Genomic DNA, 23946 nt, shown 5'->3' on the forward strand with positions numbered 1-23946 from the left:
TTGACACTCCAAAATGCATCACTTCACAGTTATCCATCTGCCATTTCTCAGTCCAGCTCTGCATCCTGTCTATGTCATGCTGCAGCCTGCAATAGCCCTTGATACTATCAACAGCACCTCCAACCTTTCTGTCATCGGCACATTTACTAACCCACCCCTCAACTTCCTCACCAAGTCATTTATAAAAACTACAAAGACCAGAGGCCCAAGAACAGAGCCCTGTGGGACACCACTCAACACTGTCCTCCAGGCAGAATACATTCCATCTATAACACTGCCTTCTGTCAGCCAACCAATTCTGAATCCAGACAGCCAACCTTCCCTGTATCCCATACCTCCTGACATTATGAATGAGCCTGCCATGGGAAACCTTATCAAATGCCTTGCTGAAGTCCAGATACACCACATCCACTGCTCGACCTTCATCGACCTGTCTCGTCACCTCCTCAAAGAACTAAATAAGATTTGCCACTCACAAAGCCATGTTGACTGCCTTTAATCACTCTATGTTTTTCCAAATAGTCATAAATCCTATCCCTCAAAATTCTTTCCAAAACCTTGCTGACCACAGATGTAAGACTGACCAGTCTGTAATTGCCAGGGATTTCACTATTGCCCTTCTTGAAAAAAGAAACAACATTCGCCTCCTTCCAATCCTCTGGTACGACTTCTGTGGAGAGTGAGGAAGCAAAGATCTTCGCCAACAGCTTAGCAACCTCCTTTCTTGCTTCCCGGGGCAGTCTGGGATAAATCTGGTCTGGCCCTGGGGACTTAGCAATCTTAATGTTTGCCAAAATTTCCAACACATCAACTTCATCAATCTTGATCTGTTCAAGCCTGTCTCCCAGCTCCTCGAAGTTCTCTTTAACAACAAGGTCCCTTTTCTTAGTGAAAACCAAATCAAAAAACTAATTTAGGGCTTCCCTTATCTGCTCAGACTCCACGCACAAGTTCCCTACGTTATCCCTGATTGACCCTACCTTCTCCCTGATCATTCTCTTATTCCTCACATATGAGTAAACTGCCTTCGGGTTGTCTCCAATCCTTCGTGCCAAGCCTTTATCGTGCCGCCTCCTGGTTCTCCTCAGTCCATTTCTGAGCTCCTTTCTAGTAAGCCTGTAATCCTCTGAAGCTGTGCTAGACCCTTGCTTCCTCCACCTTATGTAAGCTGCCTTCTTCCTTTTGATGAAAAGCTCCTCTGTTCTTGTCATCCAAGGCTCCTTAATCTTATCCCTTCTTGCCTGATTCAGAGGAACAAATTTGTGCATCACTTGCAACAACTGCTCCTTAAACAGTCTGCACACGTCTATTGTGTCCTTTCTGTGGAACAATTGCTCCCAATCTGTACTTCTCAACTCCTGTCTGACAGTGTCGTAATTTCCTTTTCCCCAATTAAATATCTTCCCTTGGTAACTGCTCCTTTCCCTCTCCAAGGCTATGGTAAATGTGAGGCAGTTGTGGTCACTGTTTTCACACCACGAGATCTGACACCTGTCCTGGCTCATTGCCAAGCACCAAATGCAAAATGGCCTCCCCTCTCGTCAGCCTGTCTACACATTAAGTAAGGAAACCCTCTTGAACACATCTGACAAAAACAGCTCCATCCAAATCATCTGCACTAAGGAGGTTCCAGATTAGAGTGGTGTTGGAAAAGCACAGCAAGTCAGGCAGCATCCAAGGAGCTGGAAAATCGACGTTTCTGATGAAGGACTTTTGCCCGAAACATCGATTTTCCTGCTCCTCGGATGCTGCCTGACCTGCTGTGCTTTTCCAGCACCACTCTAATCTAGACTCTGATTTCCAGCATCTGCAGCCCTCACTTTTGCCTAAGGAGGTTCCAGTCAATATTGGGAAAGTTGAAGTCACCCATAACAACAACCCTGCTCCATCTGCATTTTTCCAAAATCTGCCGGCCTATGAGTTCTTTAATCTCTCGACTGCTATTTAGGGGGTCTGTAGAAAACCCCACGAAGGTGGATGCTCCCTTGCTGTTCCTACCTTCCACCCATACCAACAAACCTTCCTTAACAACCTTCATTTCTGTAGCTGTAATGCACTCTCTGATTAGCAATGCTACACCCCCTCCTCTTTTTCCACCCTCCCTGTTCTTTTTAAGCGTTCTAAACCCTGGAACATCTAGCAACCATTCCTGCTCCTGTGAAACCCACATCTCCGTTATGGCCACAACATTGTAGCCCCAAGTACTGATCCATGCTCTCAGTTCATCACTCTTATTTCTGACACCCCGTGCGTTAAAGCAGACACACTTTAACTGATCCCTTTGTTTCACCACGTGAAAAACTTTCCCAATAGATTCACTACATCCTGTTACTGCCCATCTACAACTACCCCCTCTCTCAGATATGTAGCTCTCATTCCAACCCCTCCCCACCCCACCCCCCGCCAAACTAGTTTAAACCCTCCCGAATCACACAAACAAATCTCCCACCCAGGACATTTGTACCTCTCCAGTTCAGGAGCAACCCGTCCTTCATGTACAGGTCCCACCTTCCCCAGAATGGTATCCCAATGGTCTAGGTATCTGAAGCCCTCCCTCTTGCACCAGCCTCGCAGCCACATGTTAAGCTGCATTCGCTAACTGTTTCTCATCTCACTATCTCGTGGCACCAGTAGCAAACCTGAGATCACAACTTTAACGGTCCTGCTCTTCAGCTTCCAACCTAGCTCTCGGTAGTCATTTTTCAGATCCTCATCCCTTTCCTAGCTATATCATTGGTGCCAGTATGTACCTGGATTTCTGGCTGCTCACCCTCCCCCTTTAGGATCCTGTAAAGCCAATCAGTGACATCTCCGACCTGGCACCGGGGAGGCAACACACTTTCTGGGAGTCCTGTTCCTGACCTCAAAATCTCCTGTCAATCTGTCTAATCATTGAGTCCCCTACCACGAGTGCTTTTCTTTTCTTCCCCCTTCCCTTCCGAGCCACAGTGCCAGGCTCAGTGCCAGAGACCTGATCACTATGGCTTTCCCCTGGTAGGCCATCCCCACCAGCAGTATCCAAAACGGTATACCTAATGCTGAGGGGAGTGGCCACAGGGGATCCCTGCTCTATCTATTGGTTCCATTTCCTCCCCCTGACTGTAACCCAGCTGTCCTTATTCTGTGTCTGAGGAGTGACCAGCTGAGGGGCCTAGAGTAAATAGAAAAAATGTTTCCTCCAGCAGAAGGTTCAGGAACCAGATTTGAAGTGGTTGCTAAGAAATGTACCAGAGCACAACAGAACCTTGATTAACTTTCATTCAGAAAGTTAGGAAATATGGGATACAGGGACATTTGGCTGTCTGGATACAGAATTGGCTGGTTGAAAGAAGACAGCGAGTGGTAGTGGATGGAAAGTATTCCGACTGGAGGTCGGTGACCAGTGGCATCCCACAGGGATCTGTTCTTGGGCCTCTGTTCTTTGTAGATTTTACAAATGACTTGAATGAAGAAGTGGAAGGGTTGGTTAGAACGTTTGCCAATGACACAAAGGTCGGTGGTGTTGTAGATAGTGTTGAGATCTATTGCAAGCTACAAGACATTGACAGGATGCAGAGCTGGGCTGAGAAGTGGTAGATGAAGTTCAACCTGGATAAATGCGAAGTGATTCATTTTGGAAGGTTGAATTTGAATGCTGAATACAGGGTTAAAGACAGGATTCTTGGCAGTGTGGAGGAACAGCGGGATCTTGGCATTCACATACATAGATCCCTCAAACTTGCCACCCAAGTTGATAGGGTTGTTAAGAAGGCATATGGTGTTTTGACTTTCATTAACAGGGGGATTGTGTTTCAGAGCTGCGAGGTTTTGCTGCAGCTCTATAAAACCCTGGTTAGACTATACTTGGAATATTGTGTCCAGTTCTGGCTGCCTCATTATAGGAAGGATGTACAGAGGAACCTCAATTATCCAGAATTCAATTAACCGAATTTTGGATTATCTGAGCAAGATCGCAAGGTCCTGATGCATTTTTAAACTATTATGTCTGGCATCGATTACCTGGCATTTGATTAATCAAAAATACTCCCTGCCTGTGTCCTTTGAATAATCGAGGTTCCTCTGTCGATGCTTTAGAGAGAGTGCAGAGGAGATTTACCAGGATGCTGCCTGGCTTGGAAAGTGTTTCTTATGAAGAGAGGTTGAGTGAGATAGGGCTTTTCACATTGGAAAGAAGACCTGCATTTGTAGGCACTATTTATTTGGCAAGTTCAGTTCAGGTTCTGATCAATGGTAATCCCCAGAATGTTGATAGTTCAGTGATGGTTACACCATCGAATGTCAAAAAATGGGGATTAGATTGTCTATTATTAGAAATAATCAATACCTGAAATTTGTGTGGTGCGAAGGTGACATCATATCTCAGGCAACAAACTTCACAGAATCTGAAGTACTGATGGAGCCTGTCCACAAGCAAGCAATACAAACAGAGGCTAGTTGTTCTTTGCAACTAGCATGGACGCGCCAGCCAGCAAGAACGCACTCGACTCAGTTCCTTCATCACGACCCACCACCAGACTCCGTAAGTTGCAGGCCAGAAATACAACACCTTTTCAAGGAAGCATTTAACGACACAACTTAAATTCATCATTAGCATCGTGCTTTCCTCAAGCTAAAATTCAGACTGAAACTTGAGAGCAGTGAAGACTTTTACTTTTTACAAACTCTAGTGCCTGACCTTGCTCTAATTTAAATGAAAATATTGTTTGAAACTGTGAAGAATACCATTTTTGTGATGTCAAGCTTTCATACTATGTTAATAACAACTCTGATAATAGATGTTGATCTGCCTAACACAGGTTGTGTCTGGAGACTGCTTGAAATGTACAGGGCTCAAATTTAGAGATTGGTGGTTTACGGGTCTGGTGGAGAGACTGAAAGAAGCACTTAAAAGTAATGGATTTAAAATAAAGATTAAAGCAAACCAACAGAAGATTGTCTTTTTTTCTATGGTATATCAGACAATTTGCAAAGCAAGGCCATTTACAGAACATATGCCAGACAAGTATGTGTTATAATTTGAATATTATGTCTTGTGTGTTAGAGAATGTTGCAAAGGATCCCAATTGAGAGCAGCAGTTTGGTTCCAGGCTGCACATTAGCTTGGATCAGCTGTTCAGTCTGAGTGAGTCAAAAGGCTAAAAGTCCAATCCCCTAGCCTTTGAGCACGTACTCTGAGCTAACATTTAATGAAATACTGCATTGTACACAGATGGATCTCACAACAAAGCTCAAAGCAGTTCTTCCTGGTGACCAATATTTATTGTTCAACCAACCGCTCGAAAACAGATTAAGTAGTCATTACCTACATTAAGATAACACTTTGTTGACTGCATTTTGGGATTTGCTGAAAATATAAAAGGCATTAAATTTAAGTCTTCAAGAAAACCACGCATTATACATTTTGAGTGGAATGCATGCTTTTGAATGTAGCAATTCAAGAAAACAACTCACCCCCACCTTCTCAAGGGCAACTAAAAATGGGAAGTAAATGCCAGCCCAGCCAAGTGATACCCATGTCCTTTGAGTGAATACGAAAAGAAACAAGTCATACAGACAAGTATTGCATCAGCTTATGATCCTGAAAGCTTTAATACTGGAGACTGCTGCAAGAAGCTCCAATCACTCTGATGATGCTATCAGTACTTTGGTGGGGAGAGGCCGAAATATCTCTGAATCTTGTAGAAAGAAGACTTATACACTGAGTCCCTCATAGTCTTAGTAATAATTTTTATCTTACTGATGTAACATACACCTGAGTGCGATCATGCAGTAGACTAAACAAATATTTCTGGCATACTGATTTGATGAGCCAAAGTGCCTCTTTTGAACTGCATGATTGTTTGGTTCAATAGCTTTCCCATCCTTCTTTATTAATAACAGTCAAGACTCAACAGCACCTTTTATTCAAGTGTAATCCAAAGAACAGGTAGCCACAGATAGTTGTCATTCTAGGTGCTTTCCTCGAATATTTCACCTGAATGCCCACCAGACTGTGAAAACTTAGAGAAGGTTAGAGGCGATAAGTGGAGGAGTTTATGATCAGGTCAGGAGTGGGCCATTAACTAGATGGTCTTTATCTTAGTTCTATCTACCCATCTTTCTGATCAGCAACTCCCTACTTTTGTCAAACAAAACCCTAGCAAAACACAGAGGATTGGCTAACCAATAGAAAGAGACAGAGAGATGGGATAAGTGGGTATTTTCAGAATGGCAGTCTCTAAGGATCGGGGATGGAGCCACAATTATTGACAATACATTAATGATTTGGAGGATAAGTATGAATGCAGTGTAGCCAAGAGTTTGCAGATGCCATAAAAATAGGTGGGAAGGTATGTAGTGAGGATGCCTTAAAGAGTCTGCAGAGGGATATAGGTAGGTTAAATGAGGAGCAAAAACTTAGCAGATGGAATATAATTTGGGGAAATGTGAGATAATGCATTTTGGCAGCAGGACTTGAGGAGCCAAATATTATATTATAATGTGAGGTGGAGAAAGATTGCAGAAAGCTACAGAACAGCAAAATTTGGGTATTTTGGATTGAGGAGTGGCAGATGGAGTTTAATTTAGATAAATGTGAGGTGCTGCATTTTGGAAAGGCAAATCAGGGCAAGAATTATGTATACACTTAATGTTAAGGTCCTAGGAAGTGTTGCCAAACAAATAGACCTTGGAGTGTAGGTTCATAGTTCTTTGAAAGTGGAGTCGCAGGTAGACAAAATGGTGAAGAAGGCGTTTGGTACACTTGCTTTTATTGGTCAGTGCATTGAGTATAGGTGTAGGGAGATCATGTTGCAGCTGTACAGGACATTTGAAATACTGTGTTCAATTCTGGTCTCCTTGCTATAGAAATGATGTTGAGAAACTTGAAAGAGTACAGCAAAGAGTTAGAAGGATGTTGCCAGTGTTGGAGGCTTTGGGCTATAGGGAGTGGTTGAATAGGCTGGGGCTGTTTTCCCTGGAGCATTGGTGACTGAGGGCTGACCTTATAGAGGTTTATAAAATCATGAGGGGCATGGATAGGGTGAATAGACAAGGTCCTTTCCCTAGGGTAGGAGAGTCCCAAATTAGAGGGCATAGGTTTAAGGTGAGAGGGGAAAGATTTAAAAGGGACCTAAGGGAGAACTTTTTCACACAGAGGGTGGTGCGTATATGAAATGAGCTGTCAGAAGAAGTCATAGAGTCTTACAGCACGGAGACAGGCTCTTTGGCCCAAACTAGTCCATGCTGACCAAAATGTCCACCTACATAAACCCCATGTCCCTACACTTGGCCCATATCCTTTTAAACCTGTCCTATCCAAAGGCCTTTTAAATGCTGTTAAAGTACCCACCCCAACCACTTCCACTGGCTGTTCACTCCATATACGTACCACCCTCTGTGTAAACAAAGTTGCCCCTCAGGTTCCCTTTCATTCCTTTCCCTCTAACCTTAAACTGAAGCCCTCTTGTCCTCGATGCCCCAACCCTGGGAAAAAAGACTGAGTCCATTCATTGTATCCTTATCTCTCATGATCTTATACCCTCTGTAAGATCCCACCTCAGTCTCCTATGCTCTAAAGAAAAAGGTCCTAACTTGTCCAACCTCTCCCTATAACTCAGACCGTTGAGTCCTAGCAACAAACTTGTAAACTCCTTCTGTACTCTTTTCCAGTTTAATAATATCTTTCCTCTTGTAAAGTGACCAAAACTGAACACAATACTCCAAGTGTGGCCTCACTAGCATCCTGCACAATTTCAACATAAATCCTCAACTTCTATACTCAGTGCACTGACGGATGAAGGTCATTGTGCCAAAAGCCTTCTTCCCTGCCCTGTCCAACATGTGACTCCACTTTCAGAGAACTGTGCACCTGAACTCTAAGGTCCCTCTGTTCCACTACTCTCCTGAAGGCTCTACCATTCACCGTGAAATTCTTACCTTGATTTGACTTTCCAAAATGCAAGATCTCACACTTCTTATTTGACATTAAACTCCATTTGCTGCTTGTCGGTCCACTTTCCCAGCTGATCAAGGTCCGGCTGCAATTTCTGATAACCTTCCTCACTGTCCATGAGATCTCCTATTTTCGTATCATCGTCAAACTTACTAAACATGCCTTATACATTTTCATCCAAATCATTGATACAGGTGACAAAAAGCAATAGGCTCAGGAAGTGGTGGAGAATGGTACAAATACAACAATTAAAAGGCATCTGGATGGCTTTATGAATAGGAAGTGTTTAGAGGGTTTGGGCCAAATACCGGGAAATGGGACTAGATTCATTTAGGATATCTGGTTGGCATGGATGCATTGGACCGAAGGGTCTGTTTCCGAGCTGTACATCTCTGACTCTCCGACTCTGTTTGGGAGTCCCTGTGCAGGAATCATAAAAAAACTTCCACACAAGTTCAGCATGTAATAGGGAAGGTGAATGGAATATTAGTCTTTATTTCAAAGGGCATATATAATATATAAAATTAGGGAGATTTTACTGAAACAATGCAAGGCACTAATCAGACCACAGCTGAAATACTGCTAATAGTTTTGGGCCCTTTATCTCAGGAAACATACACTGGTGTTGAAAGCAATCCAGAGAATGTTGACTAGGTTGAGCCCAGGTATGAGGGGAGGACTGTTTTATGAGGAAATGTTGCGTAGGTTGGGCCTGTACTGATTGGAATTTAGAAGACTGAGAGGTGACTTCATTGAAACATACAAGATTCTTTGGAGCTTGGCAAGATAGATGCTGAGAATTTGTTTCCCCTTGTAGGTCAGTCTAGGACCAGAGGGCATCATTTCAGAAGAAAGGATCATACATTCCGTACCTTAGATGTGGAGGAATTTCTTCTCTGAGTGTAGAAATTCTCAGAAATTCTTTACTGAAGTGGACTCTTGAGGCTAGGTTGTTAAGTATATTCAAAATTGAGATGGACATTTTTAATCGGGAGAAGAATGAAGGGTTATAGGGAAAAATGTAGGAAAATGGAGTTGAAGATTATCAGATTAGCCATGATCTCATGGAACCGATATGCTTAATGATTTACTTTGACTCCTACATCCAGTGATCTTATGGTCAACCTCAGTTTTAAAATTTTCAATGGATCTCATTCCAACAAATCTTTATTTGGCAAGAAAGAGAAAGAAGTTCCAAAGTTGCCAAACCTATTCGATATATGAAGTCAGGCTGTTCAAGTTTGCTCTGTTATCCTCTATTATCATTAATCTTCCACACTTCAACTGTATTTTCCAATCTTTTCACCATATTTCTTCATTTCTTCATGTGAACTCATGCTTTCTGACATCACTCTATGAATGATCTCATTCTAAAATAAGGGGGAGCAACCCTCAAGTCCTCCCAGAAATAGTGGAGAATCTTGTGACTAGTGTAAATGAGGAAATATAAGATATTAATATGAGCAAATAGGTAAACTAGGGAAATTAATGCCTGAAAGTGAATAACCCCCCTGGAGATGATAATCTATATCCTAGAGTGTTGAAAGAGGCAGGTGCAGAGACAGTAGATGAATTGGTGGTCATCTTTCTGAATTTTGTAAACTCTGCAACAGTTCTGCAAGACTTGAAGGCGGCTGAATAACTCCATTATTTAAGAAAGGAGGGAGAGACAAAGTGGACTGTAAGCACAACATTAGTCAGAGAAAAAAAAATGCTACATCCTGACATAGCAGGATGCTTAGAAAACAATGATAGGGTATGAGCAGAGGCAATGTGATTTATGAAAGTAACATCATGTTTGCCAAACCTGTTGGGAGTTCTTTGAAGATGTAATTAGTTGGACAGAGAAGGGGAAAATTTGTGGCTGTGGTATATTTAAACTTTAACAAGGCTTTGGATAAGATCCCACACAGGAAGTTGGCAATCAAAATTAGAGCAGATGGACTCACGAAGGGTGGAGGATATCTTGGCATAGATTGAGAACTGGTGAGTGGATGGTAAATAGTGAGTCGGAATACAAGGCTCAATTTTTATGCTGGCAGGCTATGACTTGTGGTGAACTGCAAGGATCAGAGCTTGGATCCTACTTAATCACAATCTACATCAATGATTCGAAATGTGGGATGAGATTGAATATTTCCAAGTTTACAGATAACAAAGGGTGAATTGTGAAGAGGATGCAAGGAGGCTTGAAAGGGGTTTGGAGAGGCTAAGTGTGCAGAAAGTTAGCAGATGGGTTGCAATGTGAGAGAAAAATGAAGGAATCCATTTGATTGGAAATGGAGTATTCCCAAAATGGTAGGATGTTGGGAAGTGTTTAAGTTCAAAGGGACTTAGGTGTCCTCATTTTAAGTCCAGAAATCATTGAAAGTTAACATGCAAGTACGTGGAAAGCATTTAGGGTGACAAATAGCATGTTGGCCTTTATTACATGAAGATTTGAATGGAGAAGCAAAGATACTTTACTGTAATACAATCTTGGGGACACTGTACTGGAAGTATTGTACATAGTTTTGGTCTCCTTACCCAAGGAAATATATACATAAAGGAAGCGCATAGATGTTCACAAAGTTACAACCCCTCCTTCACAGGTGGTTGCTATGAGGAAAGATTAAATAAAATGCATCTTTATTTTCTGGTGTTTAAAAGAATGAGATGATCACTTTCAAATGCAAAACTATTAGAGTTCAATAGGGTAGCTGTAGAAAAGTTTCTAATACAGAGTATTAGAACAAGAGACAGTTCAGTCAGGACACAGACGAGGGTGTGACGAATTTCTTCTTTCTGAGGGTGGGGTGAATCTTTGGAACTCTCTACCCTAGAGGACAAGACAGGGTCAATCATACAGTCGAACAGAATGGAAATAGATCCTTTATCCAACTCATCTGCGCTAGCCAGACATCCCAATCTGACCTAGTCCCATTTGCCAGCATTTGACCCATATCCCTCTAAACCCTTCCTATTCATATACCCATCCAGGTCTCCTTTAAATGTTATAATTACACTTGCCTCCACCACTTCCTCTGACAGCTTGTTCAATACATGCATCACCCTCTGATTGAAACTATCATAATGTATGTTCAAGGCAAAGAATGACTGATTTCTACATTTGAAATGTGGAGGTACAATGACAGTGCTGGAAAGGTTTTTTTCTTCCCCCTAGTTTTGCTGGGCCAGGTTTTATTGCCCATCCCCAAGTACTCTTGGCAAGGTGTTGGTGAGTTGCCTTCTCAAATCACTGTTGTCTATGTGGTGTCAGTACATCACAATGTAGTTAGGAACTTCCACCAGGACTTTGCACCAGCAGCTGTGGTGGAACAGCGATATGCTTCCAAGTCAGGATGGCACGTGGCTTACAAATGAACTTGATATAAACAAAGGACAAAGAACAGAACAGCACAGGAACAGACCCTTCAAGCCTGAGCTGCCACATTTTGCCCTTCCATGCTAAAACTGTCTTCAGTTCCAGGATCCTTATCCCTCTATTCCCTTCCTATTCATGTATTTGTCCAGATGTTTCTGGAATGCTGCTATTGTGTCTGCTTCCACCACCTCCTCTGGCAGTCCATTCCAGGCACTCACCACCCTTTATGTAAAAACATTGCCTCGCTCACATCCCCTCTGCATCTTGAACTTGTGCCCCCTACTAATTGACCCCTCCGCCCTAGGAGAAAAGGCCTCATGCTTTCCACTCTGTCCAGGCCATTCACAATCCTATAAACTTCTATTAGGTGGCCCCTCAACCTCCTGCATTCCAGTGAAAACAAACCAGTCTAGCCAATCTTTCTTCATAGCTAAAATCCCCCATATCAGGCAACATCCTAGTAAACCTTTTCTGTACCCGCTCCAAAGTCTCCACATCTTTCTTGTAGTGCCATGACCAGAACTGTACACTATATTCCAAGTGTGGCCAAATATAAAGTTGCAGCATAACTTGTCTATTCTTATATTCAATGCCCGTTCCAATGAAGGCAAACATGCCATAAACATTTTTTATTACCTTCTCTACCCACGCTGCCACCTTCACTGATCTGAGGGCCTGCACACCCAGATCCCTCTGCATATCAATACTCCTAAACGGTTCTGCTATTCACAATCAAATTACTGAGGCACAACCTTCCCCCCAAAAAACCATATTAAGTCCAGTTGCTTCTAAACGTGAAGAAATAGTTGCCTTAAGAATCTTTTCCAACCCTGAGATCATCATCTACCAAATTATTTTCTCTGGTAAATACTCGCACAAAGTATTCATTTAGGACCACACCTACCTACTCTGGCTCCACACCATAGATTCCCTCCTTTGTTCTTGGGATTCTCCTTAATCCTGTTTACTAACAATATGTGATATTTCAATAAATTACATTAGATTACTTACAGTGTAGAAGCAGGCCCTTCGGCCCAACAAGTTCACACTGACCCGCTGAAGCGCAACCCACCCAGACCCCTACATTTACCCCTGCCCCCAACACTACAGGTAATTTAACATGGCCAATTCACCTAACCTGCACATTTTTGGACTCTGGGAGGAAACCAGAGCACCCAGAGGAAACCCACGCAGACACGGGGAGAATGTGCAAACGCCACATGGTCAGTCGCTTGATGTGGGAATTGAACCCGGGTCTCTGGCGCTGCGAGGCAGCAGTGCTAACCATTGTGCCACCGTGCCGTCCAAATCTGCTGCCTTTCCCTTCTGTTGGTTGGGCCCATGGATTCAGAAGGTACTGTCTAAAGATCCTTGGTGAATTTTGGCAGTATATCTTGTAGATGATACACACTATAACTTCTATACATAAATGATAGTGGGAATGAGTGTGGTGTCAATCAAGTGTGCTGTTTTGTCCTGAAATGGTGTCAAGCTTGAGTGTTATTGGACCTGCACTTATTCAGCAAAAGGAGTATATCAACGGGACTGTGGTAAAATGTTTTCTTTTTTGAGATGGTCATTACCTGGCAAATTTCTGGCCCAAGTGTTACTTGAATTGGCCCGAGCCTGTATATGGCCCAGGTCTTGATGATTTTGGACATCAAATACTGAGGTGTTTCAAATCATGCTCAACATTGTGAAATCATCTATGAACATCCCCATTTCTGAGGTTTTGATGGGGGAAGGTCACTGATGACGTAGCTGTAGATCATTCAGCCTAAAACATTAAGCTGGGTCAGTCATGATCTCACTGAATGGCAGAGCAGGTTTGAGAAGCTTAACCACAGTATGTCATGACCTTAAGGGAAGCAGAGAAATCCGGAGAAGTAGTGAATACAAAGATAGCAATGTCTGGGCCAACCCCTGAACTAAATCATGGAAAGAAAGGATGTATGAAGCAGATAATACGTAGTAGAGTTTTAAAGCCTTGGGAAAATGGAAGTTACTTTAATTTTAAAAGAACACCCAAGTCATTTCACATTGTATATATCAAAACATTTATTTACATTTTGAAAATGAATATAGAAATAAATTAGGTCCACAATTAACAGAGAACCAGGAAAGGACAGCACTTAATACAGGACATTTCAAGGAATAAATACAACAAACAGGGTTCTGGAGTTTAACAGTTATTTCAATACATGGAGTGAGTGATAGGTATAGTTATAACCTACTCCTTAACTGTAAGAAGTCTTAAACCTTCCTATGCAGCCAGTCTTGTAAAGTTATTTGACACTGACCCCCTTCAGAAAATAAGTGTGCTACAGATTTTTTTCCTCATGTCTATGTGAGGTGAGGGCGGGGGGGGGGGTGGCTGGAGACAATTAAACTACTTAACTTGACAAATCATACACCTTTACAGCTTATACACTATTAGACTGCCCCAACCCTTGGGGCTTCTGTATCCTTCCTCACAAATGCCGCTTTAAATAAAGTGACAGGCATACCCAAGCTAACTATCACATGATTGATACTTGCCAATGGACTTCTAGTAACAAGACAGCCACTGCATTCAGTTTTTAAGCTTCATGACCTGTCATTACTTTGGTTTTTAATGGCAAGGTCACCTAGTCTCTGCTCTGCAATGGACTTCCTACAGTTGGGCTTCCAGCATTCAACAGAGTCAAGTCTTGGTTTTATTAAGCAGAGACGTGTAAAGACTTCACTGATCACATATTTTAAATTGGAGAGGGGGGAGGATAGAGTTGGTGTGCAATGTCTCCAATAATGAGACATTTAGCCAGGGGTAGGCTGGCCAATTGATGCCTGTGTGTCTCTACAATGCATTTCCATAACAAACGTATTCCCACCTAACACACAAGGTGAAAGGGCAGGAGCACCCTGATATGTGAAAATGGTTATTAAACCGTTACTACACTGGAGATAATCGCCTGCAACATCTTTCACTGGAGTCATCAAAAATGGTCTAGCGGGGTGTGTGTTTTATAGAGTAACTAGTCAATTTCCATTTGCTTGACTAGTTACTCGACTGAAGACAAGAAAAAAGTAAAACTTTTTAAAGCTTCTGTGATCCTTCAATTCACAATGAGGCTTTAAAAACACACCAATGCCTCACCATACACTTCCTCAACAATGGTAGATAGCAACTTATTATAAATGAGAACTTTTGATGATCATCGTTAGTTAATAAAGGAGATTCTGGAGCAACAATCCTCAAAAATAACTACGCCATTTGCAAAAAAAAACAGGGGTGGCAATAAATCAGGTATGTTAAATGTTTTGCACCCAATTTTCCTATCCTCACCTCAATTAAGGAGAGGTACCCAATGCCTCAGATCTTATAGTCATGGTACCACCAGGACATTAGGCCATTTTTGGTATGCAATCCCACTAACACAAAACACAAACAGCAGCCTGGAATTAATGGGACACAACACCTTCTTCAGGCTATCCGAATTTACATTTAAAAAAAAGGAAAACGCCCGATTAAGCGGAGTTCCAGCAGTAGCTCCACTATTCTGTAACTGTTAAGTCTTCTCAAATAGAAGCAGCTCCAGGAACGAACGAATGAACGAACGTCAGTGATCACGCACCTGTAGTGATTGCACTTTTTGCCATGCTTGTGGCCTGACCAATGTACCATAGGCTGGCTCTGTGCCTGAATTCATCTCCCATTGCTCTTCCTCCAAAACACAAGCAGCTATACCCACTGGTCACTGAAATTAGTACCAGCTTCGTAACAAATGTAAACAATTAAGTGCCAACAAAAAAAGCATTCCAGTTTCTACTGAAGAAGTTTACTGCTCACGACTGAGGAGTTGGCGTGTAACAGTGTAGAGAAACAGAAGTGACCAATGGCTCAGTTGCACCACTATTTACAAGTCAAAATACATTTGGATGGTGTGCAGAGGTGGCTAGGGAGTGAAAGAACAGGAGTCTGATTCTCGTGAGTTGATAGGCAACTTCTGATGATCACCACCAGGTTCTGCCTGCACTTTTGTCACCTCCTCTTGAAACATTTATGGAAAACACCACTTTGGCTTATTCAGAGCATACTGATTTCCCACTCATTTTCTTCTGGATTTGCATCAGATAGCCCAGAATAGAAAAAGAAAGTTTAATTTCTGTTGGGAGCATTGTTGGAAAAATTCAAAAGGTGAAAATACACATAAAACAGACACAAGTGTCACTCATAAGGTGCAGATCAAAATCAAGAATATAGGGCTGGAGGAGTGTCACTAGGATAGGATTCAGTATAGTGCACACAAACTCCCAGACTGTTACACAATCTGCAATAGAAATGGCTTTACACTTAGGGGCAGGGGCAGGGACAGGGATATAAAAATGTCCTGACAAAATCACTGAAACAAGCCATCTGAATCCCAATTGAACCTGAATCTCTCAAATTGCAAAATGTGGACATTCTGAATTGTACTTCAATGAATTCAGGTCAGAAGGAAAACTGTACCAATACCACCTTGAAATACTTGAAACTAAAAACAACTGCGTTGTTCAATATCTACATTTCTTGGCTCAAAATTCAAATCTTAAAAATGCTATTTTTTGTTAAAACTGGTCATTGAAAGAAAAATGCTCACAGTACACATATATTACATATATAGCAAGAATTATTTGAATATCTTTACACTTGGAAACAACTTAGGTTTGGTCACAGTTTCATCAGTCAACATTTCTGCAGAAAGTTCTGCTGTCCGACTCTCCCATTTAGAAGAGGGATGTTTCCTTTCCAGCTAAGGCCTTTTTTTAAAATAAAAAAAGGATTGTGCTTGTACCTTGGAGGTGTTTTGACTAACAGCCAAATGTCATTAGCAGCTCCTCCAAACTAACAGGGTGACGGCTGTCCCTTTTTTGTTCAGGTCCTAGTGCTGAATGAACAAAGTGGGAATATAGGAGAAAGTTTGGAGAAGTGGATCCCAGATGCCTTTGGTTATATTACCACTTCAACATTGCGCACTTTGTTATATCCATTCATCAGCTGTTCATAGTCAGGTGGATCTCCCAGCTTACACACCTGAAAACCTGAATGGTTTGTGTCTGGCGTCTGTACCAAAACATCAGACTCTCCCTCGTCCACCAAGTTCTCTTCCAATGACAATTCCACCTTCTCGTCATCACTGAGAAGGTTTTGTTCATCTATGAATCTGATGTTGACATTCTCAAAGAACAATGGTGGGCGGGAGCGAGTGTCCCACAACAGGCGGTCTTCTCGGGTGGCTTTATCCAGTTGGTTCTCCTGCAGAGTGCAATCTGGCTGTGAATTTGAATTTTTGCCTTCATTTAGTGGTACTGTAATCTCAGTGTCTTCAATAGCTGGCAAGCTGGGTGGCTCATAACAGAATCTTTTCAGACCTGTTGTTTTTTTCGACTGAGCTGCTCCGAGCTTACCATTACCATCGTCCGTAGTCATGGGTTTGGCTGGGACCTCAACACCCAAAAGCTTGCTACTGTTATTCTTCAAAGTCTTTGAGCCGATCTGCTTGATGAGATCATTGTAGCTTTCTTGCTTTTTAGAAAGGAAGCGAAAAATGTTTACCTCAGTGGACTCTGAAATTTTGGAGTCTGACATTTTGGAGTTCAGAGGCTGGGTGCTTGATACAGTTACCACAGATTCCCTCATTCGCTTCCGGCGTTTCTTAATGGCTTTGTGTGCCTGGACAAACATGCTAACTTTCCAGTTGAAAAAAAGGGAAATCCACGCCAGACCCAGGTAGATCCAAAGCTCAACAAAGTATCTGTAAAGGATGTGGTAATTGGCCTTTGGGTCTACACCTATGGAACAAGAATATGATTAAGGATCATCTGGCACCTACTGAACTGAAACAAAATTAAATATGTTGCAAATTAGACAAACAGTAGCTTATTTATGAAATTCTAGATGATGAAAATAGTTTATTTCATTGATTTATGGATAGTGTCAAATTATTTTGTCCTTCACATCTTTCAGGTACCCAAGGCTGAAGGGTCACACACTTCTTGGTAAATAAATGAGGTTGAACAGCTTTGAATAGTGGAGGACAAACAGGCAGATAGGAACACCCTGGTAATTTCTCCCCCTGTCCCCCTTCTCTGCAACAAGATATCCCAGAATCAGTAAACAGTGAAGGAGGGAATGAGGAAGCTGAGAGAGATTTTCAAAAAGTTACGCCACTATTTCACACAACTGAAGGTGTTTCAGGAAGACCACGGGCGTAGATTGTTTCACTAGGCTCCTAATTGGCCAGGATAAGACAAAATGCAAGTTGAAATGGGATGAGTAGAGTGGATTTCCTCTCAGCAGCCACTCTGACATTTTCATTCAGTGACCCCACCTCAGTGCCAAGATAGTCATTCAGGCAGGACTACTTAGTGCTCATCAATGGAAGACTGCATTGGGAGGGGAGGCATTACAGTGGGATACTCATTACGGCAACTGAAGTGGTTGATTCTTAAAAAGCCACACCTTTGGCATTGAGAACATCTTACCACCAAATTTGCCTGGGACCAAAATATGCCTTTGGCAGTGAAGCAGGGCTGGGGCTCACAGTCAGTGGTAGTTGAAACTGTGGACAGATTATTTGCCTCTTGTGTTGACCTTTCCTGTGCTTGTAGCCACCCCAGGTCTCCTATTGCCTATCATCTTCAAACCAGTGACAGAATAGAGATTCCCGAGCCCAACCAACCTTGTCAATGAGACAGGATGTTTAACATGCTTAATTTCAGGAATTGGGTTGAAGGACCTTCTTGCCCCATCTTCCTTGCCTCTTTACTTTGGGACTTCTTCTGAGCATAGAGAAAATTCCCAGTTCTCCTCCCCTTCCCATTGTGTAGCTAATGACGATAAGACCTGTTGAGACCACACTTGGAATACTGTGTCAGGTTCTGTTCGCCTTACTATTGGAAAGATACAGAGGCTTTGGAGAGGGTGCAAAGAAGGTTCACCAGGATGCTGCCTGGACTAGGAGGGCTTGCCTTATGAATAAAGGTTGAATAAGCTCAGTCTTTTCTCTCTGGAGAGAAGGAGGAAGAGGGGAGACCTGATCAAGGTATACAAGATAATGAGCGGAATAGATAGAGCCAATAGCCAGAGACTTTTCCACAGGGCAGGTTTGACTGGTATGAGGAGTCATAATTTGAAGATATTAGGAGGAAGGTATAAAGGAGATGCCAGAGGTAGGTTCTTTACGCAGAGAATTGTGCATGTATGGAATGCATTGCTTCTACCACCACAGCTGGCAGAGTCCTTGGGGACACTTAAGCAACTGCTGGACACGCACATGGAGAGCAGTGAGTTGAGGGGTGCATAGGTTAAGTTACTATATTTTATATTAGGATTAAACATCAGCACAACATCTTGGGCCAAAGGGCCTGTTCTGTGCTGTGTTTTTCTATGTTCTATGTTCTAAAACCACATGCTAGGTTGTGTGGCAATAAGGAGATGCATAGTTTGTACATCCAACATACATCCCTTTCTTGAGGGATGTTGAGACAGGGTAGGGACAGAATACCAACTTCCCTTTTCCTTCAGACCCAAAACAGGTCTATGTTTGGCTTGTGGCCAATTAAATAGATATTGTCAATAGCAGTTGTTCATTCCAATCAATCATTCTTCTCTATTTTAGCAAAAACAAAAGTAATTTGGAAGAGTCAAGTGTGGCAGGATGGGACTGCGGTGTATTGTTACTGCTTGTAGTGAATGGTTTATCCTTTATAGCTTTTTCTCATTTGCAGGATTCTTAGCTGGAATATCAATGTGTTTGCAGCAGGGAATCTTTGAAATGATTTCCACTCTGCTGCTATGCTGTTACTGAAGTTCACGGTTAACAATTGAACAGATTGTTGCTTTAAGCATGTGTACCATAGGGGTTGTGGTGACAGAGGAGCCCCCTTGCAAAGTACAACACAGAATAGACATCTCTGATCAAAATGTCTTTGTATTCAAATATCATCATCATTTCAAACATTCAAATTTACATGATGCAAAAGCAGACCTCATGCCCACCAATCCAATTCAGAACACCATCCTTACCTGCCACGAAATCTCCAAACCCAATGGTGGATATTGTGATGAAAGAGTAGTACAAGCCTTCAATGTATGACCAGCCTTCAGTCACCATAAAGACAAAGGGTGGCAATACCAGATGCACCAGGACACCCCATACAATGAAAATTGCTGTGCAGGTAATCTGGGCCTTCCGCTATTAGAGGAAAAGGATAAAACACAGCATTAGGGCAAAGACGGAGAGAGACAGATACCACAGATTACTCAAACAGCAGCAGCTGCTACCTTCAGAATTGCATCAACATGGCTACATTCCTTACAAACACATCTCTGCCCTCTAATTTCCAATTTCAACTAATGGGTTCATGCCAAAAAAAGCCAATATTATGTTATTAACTTAACACAAAATCCAAATAGCTAGAAATATAGCAGCTCTACAGACACAGCATCTTAAAATTAAAACCTTATTTAACCTGTGTTTTGTTTAATCATTACTTAATCCTCATTTAAGGGCTGTTTAACCATGCTGAACAGACAAGCCTTTTCAATGATGGCTCAGTTTACAGCACATTTACCTAGAGTCGGGGGTTGTGGGTTCTTCTTCAGAGACATAAGGACAGCATGTAGTCAGTCTCAGGCATCGTTCCGAGGAGCACTACACTGGCTGTGCTGGATTTCTGATCTCATCAGAAAGCAAGGACTACCTGCAGTCTCAGGTGGATATAAAAAGGAAGGTACCACCTGGAGAATAGCAGAGAAGCTTATTCTCGTATCCTGACCAATCATTTATTCATCAACTAGCGATACTAGGATCTTGCTAGGTAGAACATTGGCAGTGGTGTTCTCCATATTAGAATAGACTATACTCTGTAATTAATTCACTGGCTGCGAAGCAGTTAAGAAATCTTTCAGACCACAGAAGACACTATGGCAATGCAAGGATTCCCTCCCAGTCACATTCAGTTCACACAAACAGACCACTGAAGATCAAAGGGTAATGATGAAGAGGGAGAAAACCTTGCAGTATTTGTGAAAATAGAAGGAGCTCAATACAGCATCTTGCAATAAAGCTCTCTTTAATCTCAGAGCTCGCTTCAGGCATACACTGTACACACCAATTAAAAGTAAAACGCAGAGAGAGAGAGAGAGAGAGAGAGAGAGAGAGAGCGAGAGCGAGAAATATTCTTACTGGACTTATGCCTTTCTTGGTCAAGGCTTCACCCAGCTTTTTAGCTCGTCCTCCAAAAAACTTCCCCAATGCACTGATCCAGGAGAGGCAGAGTGGTGTGCCAAACAGCCCATAGAAGATGCAGAATAGGCGGCCCTGTGACGTCTTGGGTGCGATGTTTCCATAACCTGTCACCACATGTGAAGAAAGCAGAGGAGAGAAATTTTAAAACAAGACAAAGTGAGGTCACATCCAGATATTCAGATGAGTGGTCAGTGACATGCCTTACCGATTGTGGTGATAACTGTTGCAGCAAAAATAACCGCATTAGACCAGTTCCAGTTGTTGAAGGTCCTGTTGCCAGTGATGGTGACACCTTGCCCTGCAGCCTCTTCTACAGTCTGTAAAACACAAAGAGAGATGGGGGGACAATTTAATAAACTAGCTTAAGCTTAGAGCCCCTCACAGAAGCACTGCAAAACAATGGTTTTAAAGCTCCTTTTCAGAAGAGGATACAGGCCCCACTACCCTCCCCCAGCCCTCCCCACTGTAACAATACAAGGAATTATTTTCACATTTCAATACACACAAGGCACGCTCCTGTCCTGAAGTGTTTCATTAGATTTGCCACTGATTCTTATGTCATTGTGTCACCTTAAGTGCTCACATTAAAATACTCCGAGGATGATGAATAGACACAAACAATACACAAACAGTAAGGGGGTCCAAAGGTTCGACCAATTGTGTAAGAGCTGTAATGGTGCAACAATTGGTCTCAATGAAAAGAGGGTGGGAGGGTGGAGGGGAGAACATTTACTACCAGTCTTGTTTTCAGTGTACACAGCAACGCTGGTAAGAAAAATAGGCTGCATTCCCACAGGAACAGATTATTGACAGTCAACTAAAAGGAATAGGAGTAAATCATGTGTGCAGATAGAGGACAGGGCCACGATAGGACCCAAGGAGTTTCACACAGTTAACAATCTCTGCTCCATGATCACATGCCAGAGCTTGCTTGGCAACTGGAGCATAGCAAAGGAGGCAGGATCCTCATGACAAGAAGGAAGGAAGGAAAGAAGGAAGGAAAGAAAAGGAAGGAAGGAAAGGAAAAGGAAAGGAAAAGGAAAGGAAAAGGAAAGGAAAAGGAAAGGAAAAGGAAAGGAAAAGGAAAGGAAAAGGAAAGGAAAAAGGAAAAGAAAAGGAAAGGAAGGAAAGAAAGAAAATGAGAGAAGAGGAGGGGAGGGATAAACAAAAATCAACAAGAGTTTGAAAAAGGAAAACTGTAGGAAATAGGAACAAGTTACATTAGCGTTGAGAACGTCATCCATTTGTCCCAGATCATAAGCTGCCCTCATACACAATAAGTTAGGCCGTGCCTGATGGAAAGGCACTGAGGTGGAACAGGGCAGTAAATCAAAGCATGAGGTCAATAGCAGGAGAAGGAGCCAGGATTCAGACACCATATTTCTGCTTTGATTGTAATTATTAGGATGGGGATGTAGGGGAAGACAAGAAAATTCAAAACTACAACACTTAACTACCACTCAACCAAGTTCAAAAATGGCCACAGACCTGAACACATGATTCATACAGAAATGAATGAAGCTCTTTAAAATGTTGAGAGTCGGCAGCGTTAAGTTTCAATTTTCACACAATATAGGTAGACAAATGGATGTAATAATGTAGAGGAGAGAACTAGTGGACTAAAACATCCCAGAAATCTCCAAATCTCTCAGCACCATTTGCAACTCTTCAGATGCTGAAGCAGTCCATGTTCCAACGCAGCAAGATCTGGACAATATCCAGATTCGGTCTGGCAAGAGGCAAGTCACAAGTCACATTTGTGGCACACAAATGCCAGGCAATGACCATCTCCAATGTGTCCCTGAACCTGGGCCTCCTGGTCCAGGGTAAGTCCCACCTACTCTCCGGGTGTGTAATAACATCTTTGAACAGGTTGATTTAAAAATAGTCTAAATAAAAATTTATGTAGTACCATTTCTAGGCCTCTTGTGGCACAGTGATAGTGTAATCCAGGAGGCCCAGGTTCAAGCCCTACCTGCTGTAGAGGTGGTGTATACTACATCTCTGCAAAGGCTGACGAGAAAACATCTATGTTGTACCGTTCGTGCCCTCATCGTCTTAGATCAACAGAACAAGTGTACAAAGCACATAATAAGCAGAGGCACATGCAAGACAAGTTTTTTTTTGAACTCGAATGGCCACCAAGAGTTCATATTAGAAATCATTACCATCCGAACCAGGGGCAATGCCAATGGCACAGCAATTCCAAAGAGCGAGACAGACCCAAAGGTCTGGTGAGCTGACAAAACTGAGATTTAACTGCATACATGAGCAAGCACAGCTCAGCAAACAGGAGACTGTCTCATCTACCTATGCAACTTTTAAACATTAATCTGGAATAGCAATTTGCTTCTAATTCAGCAGGTGATCATTACAAACTCAGCAAAACAACACTGAAACTTGGCTCTTGGAGTGAACGTTTAGCTGATGAACAGCCAGTTGGCCCTGCCCAAATTCCATCTGATCCCATCGGTCTCCAGAAACCACAAAACAACGTACGTTTTGAACACAGAAAAAGGACAACGACCTATTCTCGAAAACTGTGGTTTTCTATTTGAAACACTGCCCAACCATTCCTTGGCACTCTACTCCCAATTCAACATCTCACCCCTGAATGCTAGGATTGTGAAAACTCACTCAACTCCTTGGCTTATTGTGATGAATTTTTTAAAAATTAAAATTTGGTCAGTGGAGACCATCACCACATGAAGCCCACAAGGTGGCAGGGTGGACTGGCTTTACCACAGGGTCTGCCTGCTGCCCTCCAAGCCATTGGTTTGTAAACATTATGAAGGGTTACTCCAGGTCTCAAGTTCAGAACATGACAATAGAGTACTCTATCCTCCTGGATCTCTCACTCTTGGGCAGTGGCTCCCAACCTTTTCAGTGTCGCGGCATACTGCAATGAGACAAACAGTTCCAACAGTACACCCAACTGTTTCATACTGCATGTGGGGTATCAAATGTCTACACAAGAGTGGTTCTTGGGATTTGTGAAGTTGATAGGGGTGCCTGGTGTCAGCAGATGCTGCTGTCACTAATGGCCACTGAGGCTGTGGAGGAGATTGGAAACACAGACGTAGCTTCAACATTCAGCACCGCTTCCCAAAAGGTTCATGGCACACATTCCACCTGGTCGAGGCACACTGCAGTTGCAAACTGCTGCTCTCGGGAAGGGATCACTCAAGAGTATTACTCCCTTACTTTAACTTCCCCACACCAAAGTTGAACCAAAGGCCAATTGCTGAAACAAGATGGCAAAAGGGTTGGCACTGCTGCCTCACAGTGTCAGGGATCAATTCCAGGTTTGGGTGACTGTCTCTGTGGACTTTTCATGTTCTCCTCATATCTACATGGGTTTCCATGAATTGGCCGTG

The 23946-nt window shown here is 42.5% G+C and overlaps 1 protein-coding gene across 1 annotated transcript in view; it reads right to left on the reverse strand.

Moving 5' to 3' along the window:
• Nucleotides 1–13337: 13337 nt before the first annotated feature.
• The window catches only part of LOC140457058 (potassium channel subfamily K member 5-like), a 32969-nt gene continuing 22360 nt past the window's right edge, over nt 13338–23946 (reverse strand). The window contains exons 2-5 of the mRNA XM_072551019.1: nt 20775–20886; nt 20507–20673; nt 19345–19513; nt 13338–17108 (exon numbers count right to left, since the gene is read on the reverse strand). Coding sequence (XP_072407120.1) covers nt 16267–17108; nt 19345–19513; nt 20507–20673; nt 20775–20886 — 1290 coding nt within the window. The 3' untranslated portion in view covers nt 13338–16266. The remainder of the gene's footprint in view (nt 17109–19344; nt 19514–20506; nt 20674–20774; nt 20887–23946) is intronic.

The sequence above is a fragment of the Chiloscyllium punctatum genome, chromosome 3 (genome assembly GCF_047496795.1).
Source record: "Chiloscyllium punctatum isolate Juve2018m chromosome 3, sChiPun1.3, whole genome shotgun sequence".
Classification (NCBI taxonomy): domain Eukaryota; kingdom Metazoa; phylum Chordata; class Chondrichthyes; order Orectolobiformes; family Hemiscylliidae; genus Chiloscyllium; species Chiloscyllium punctatum.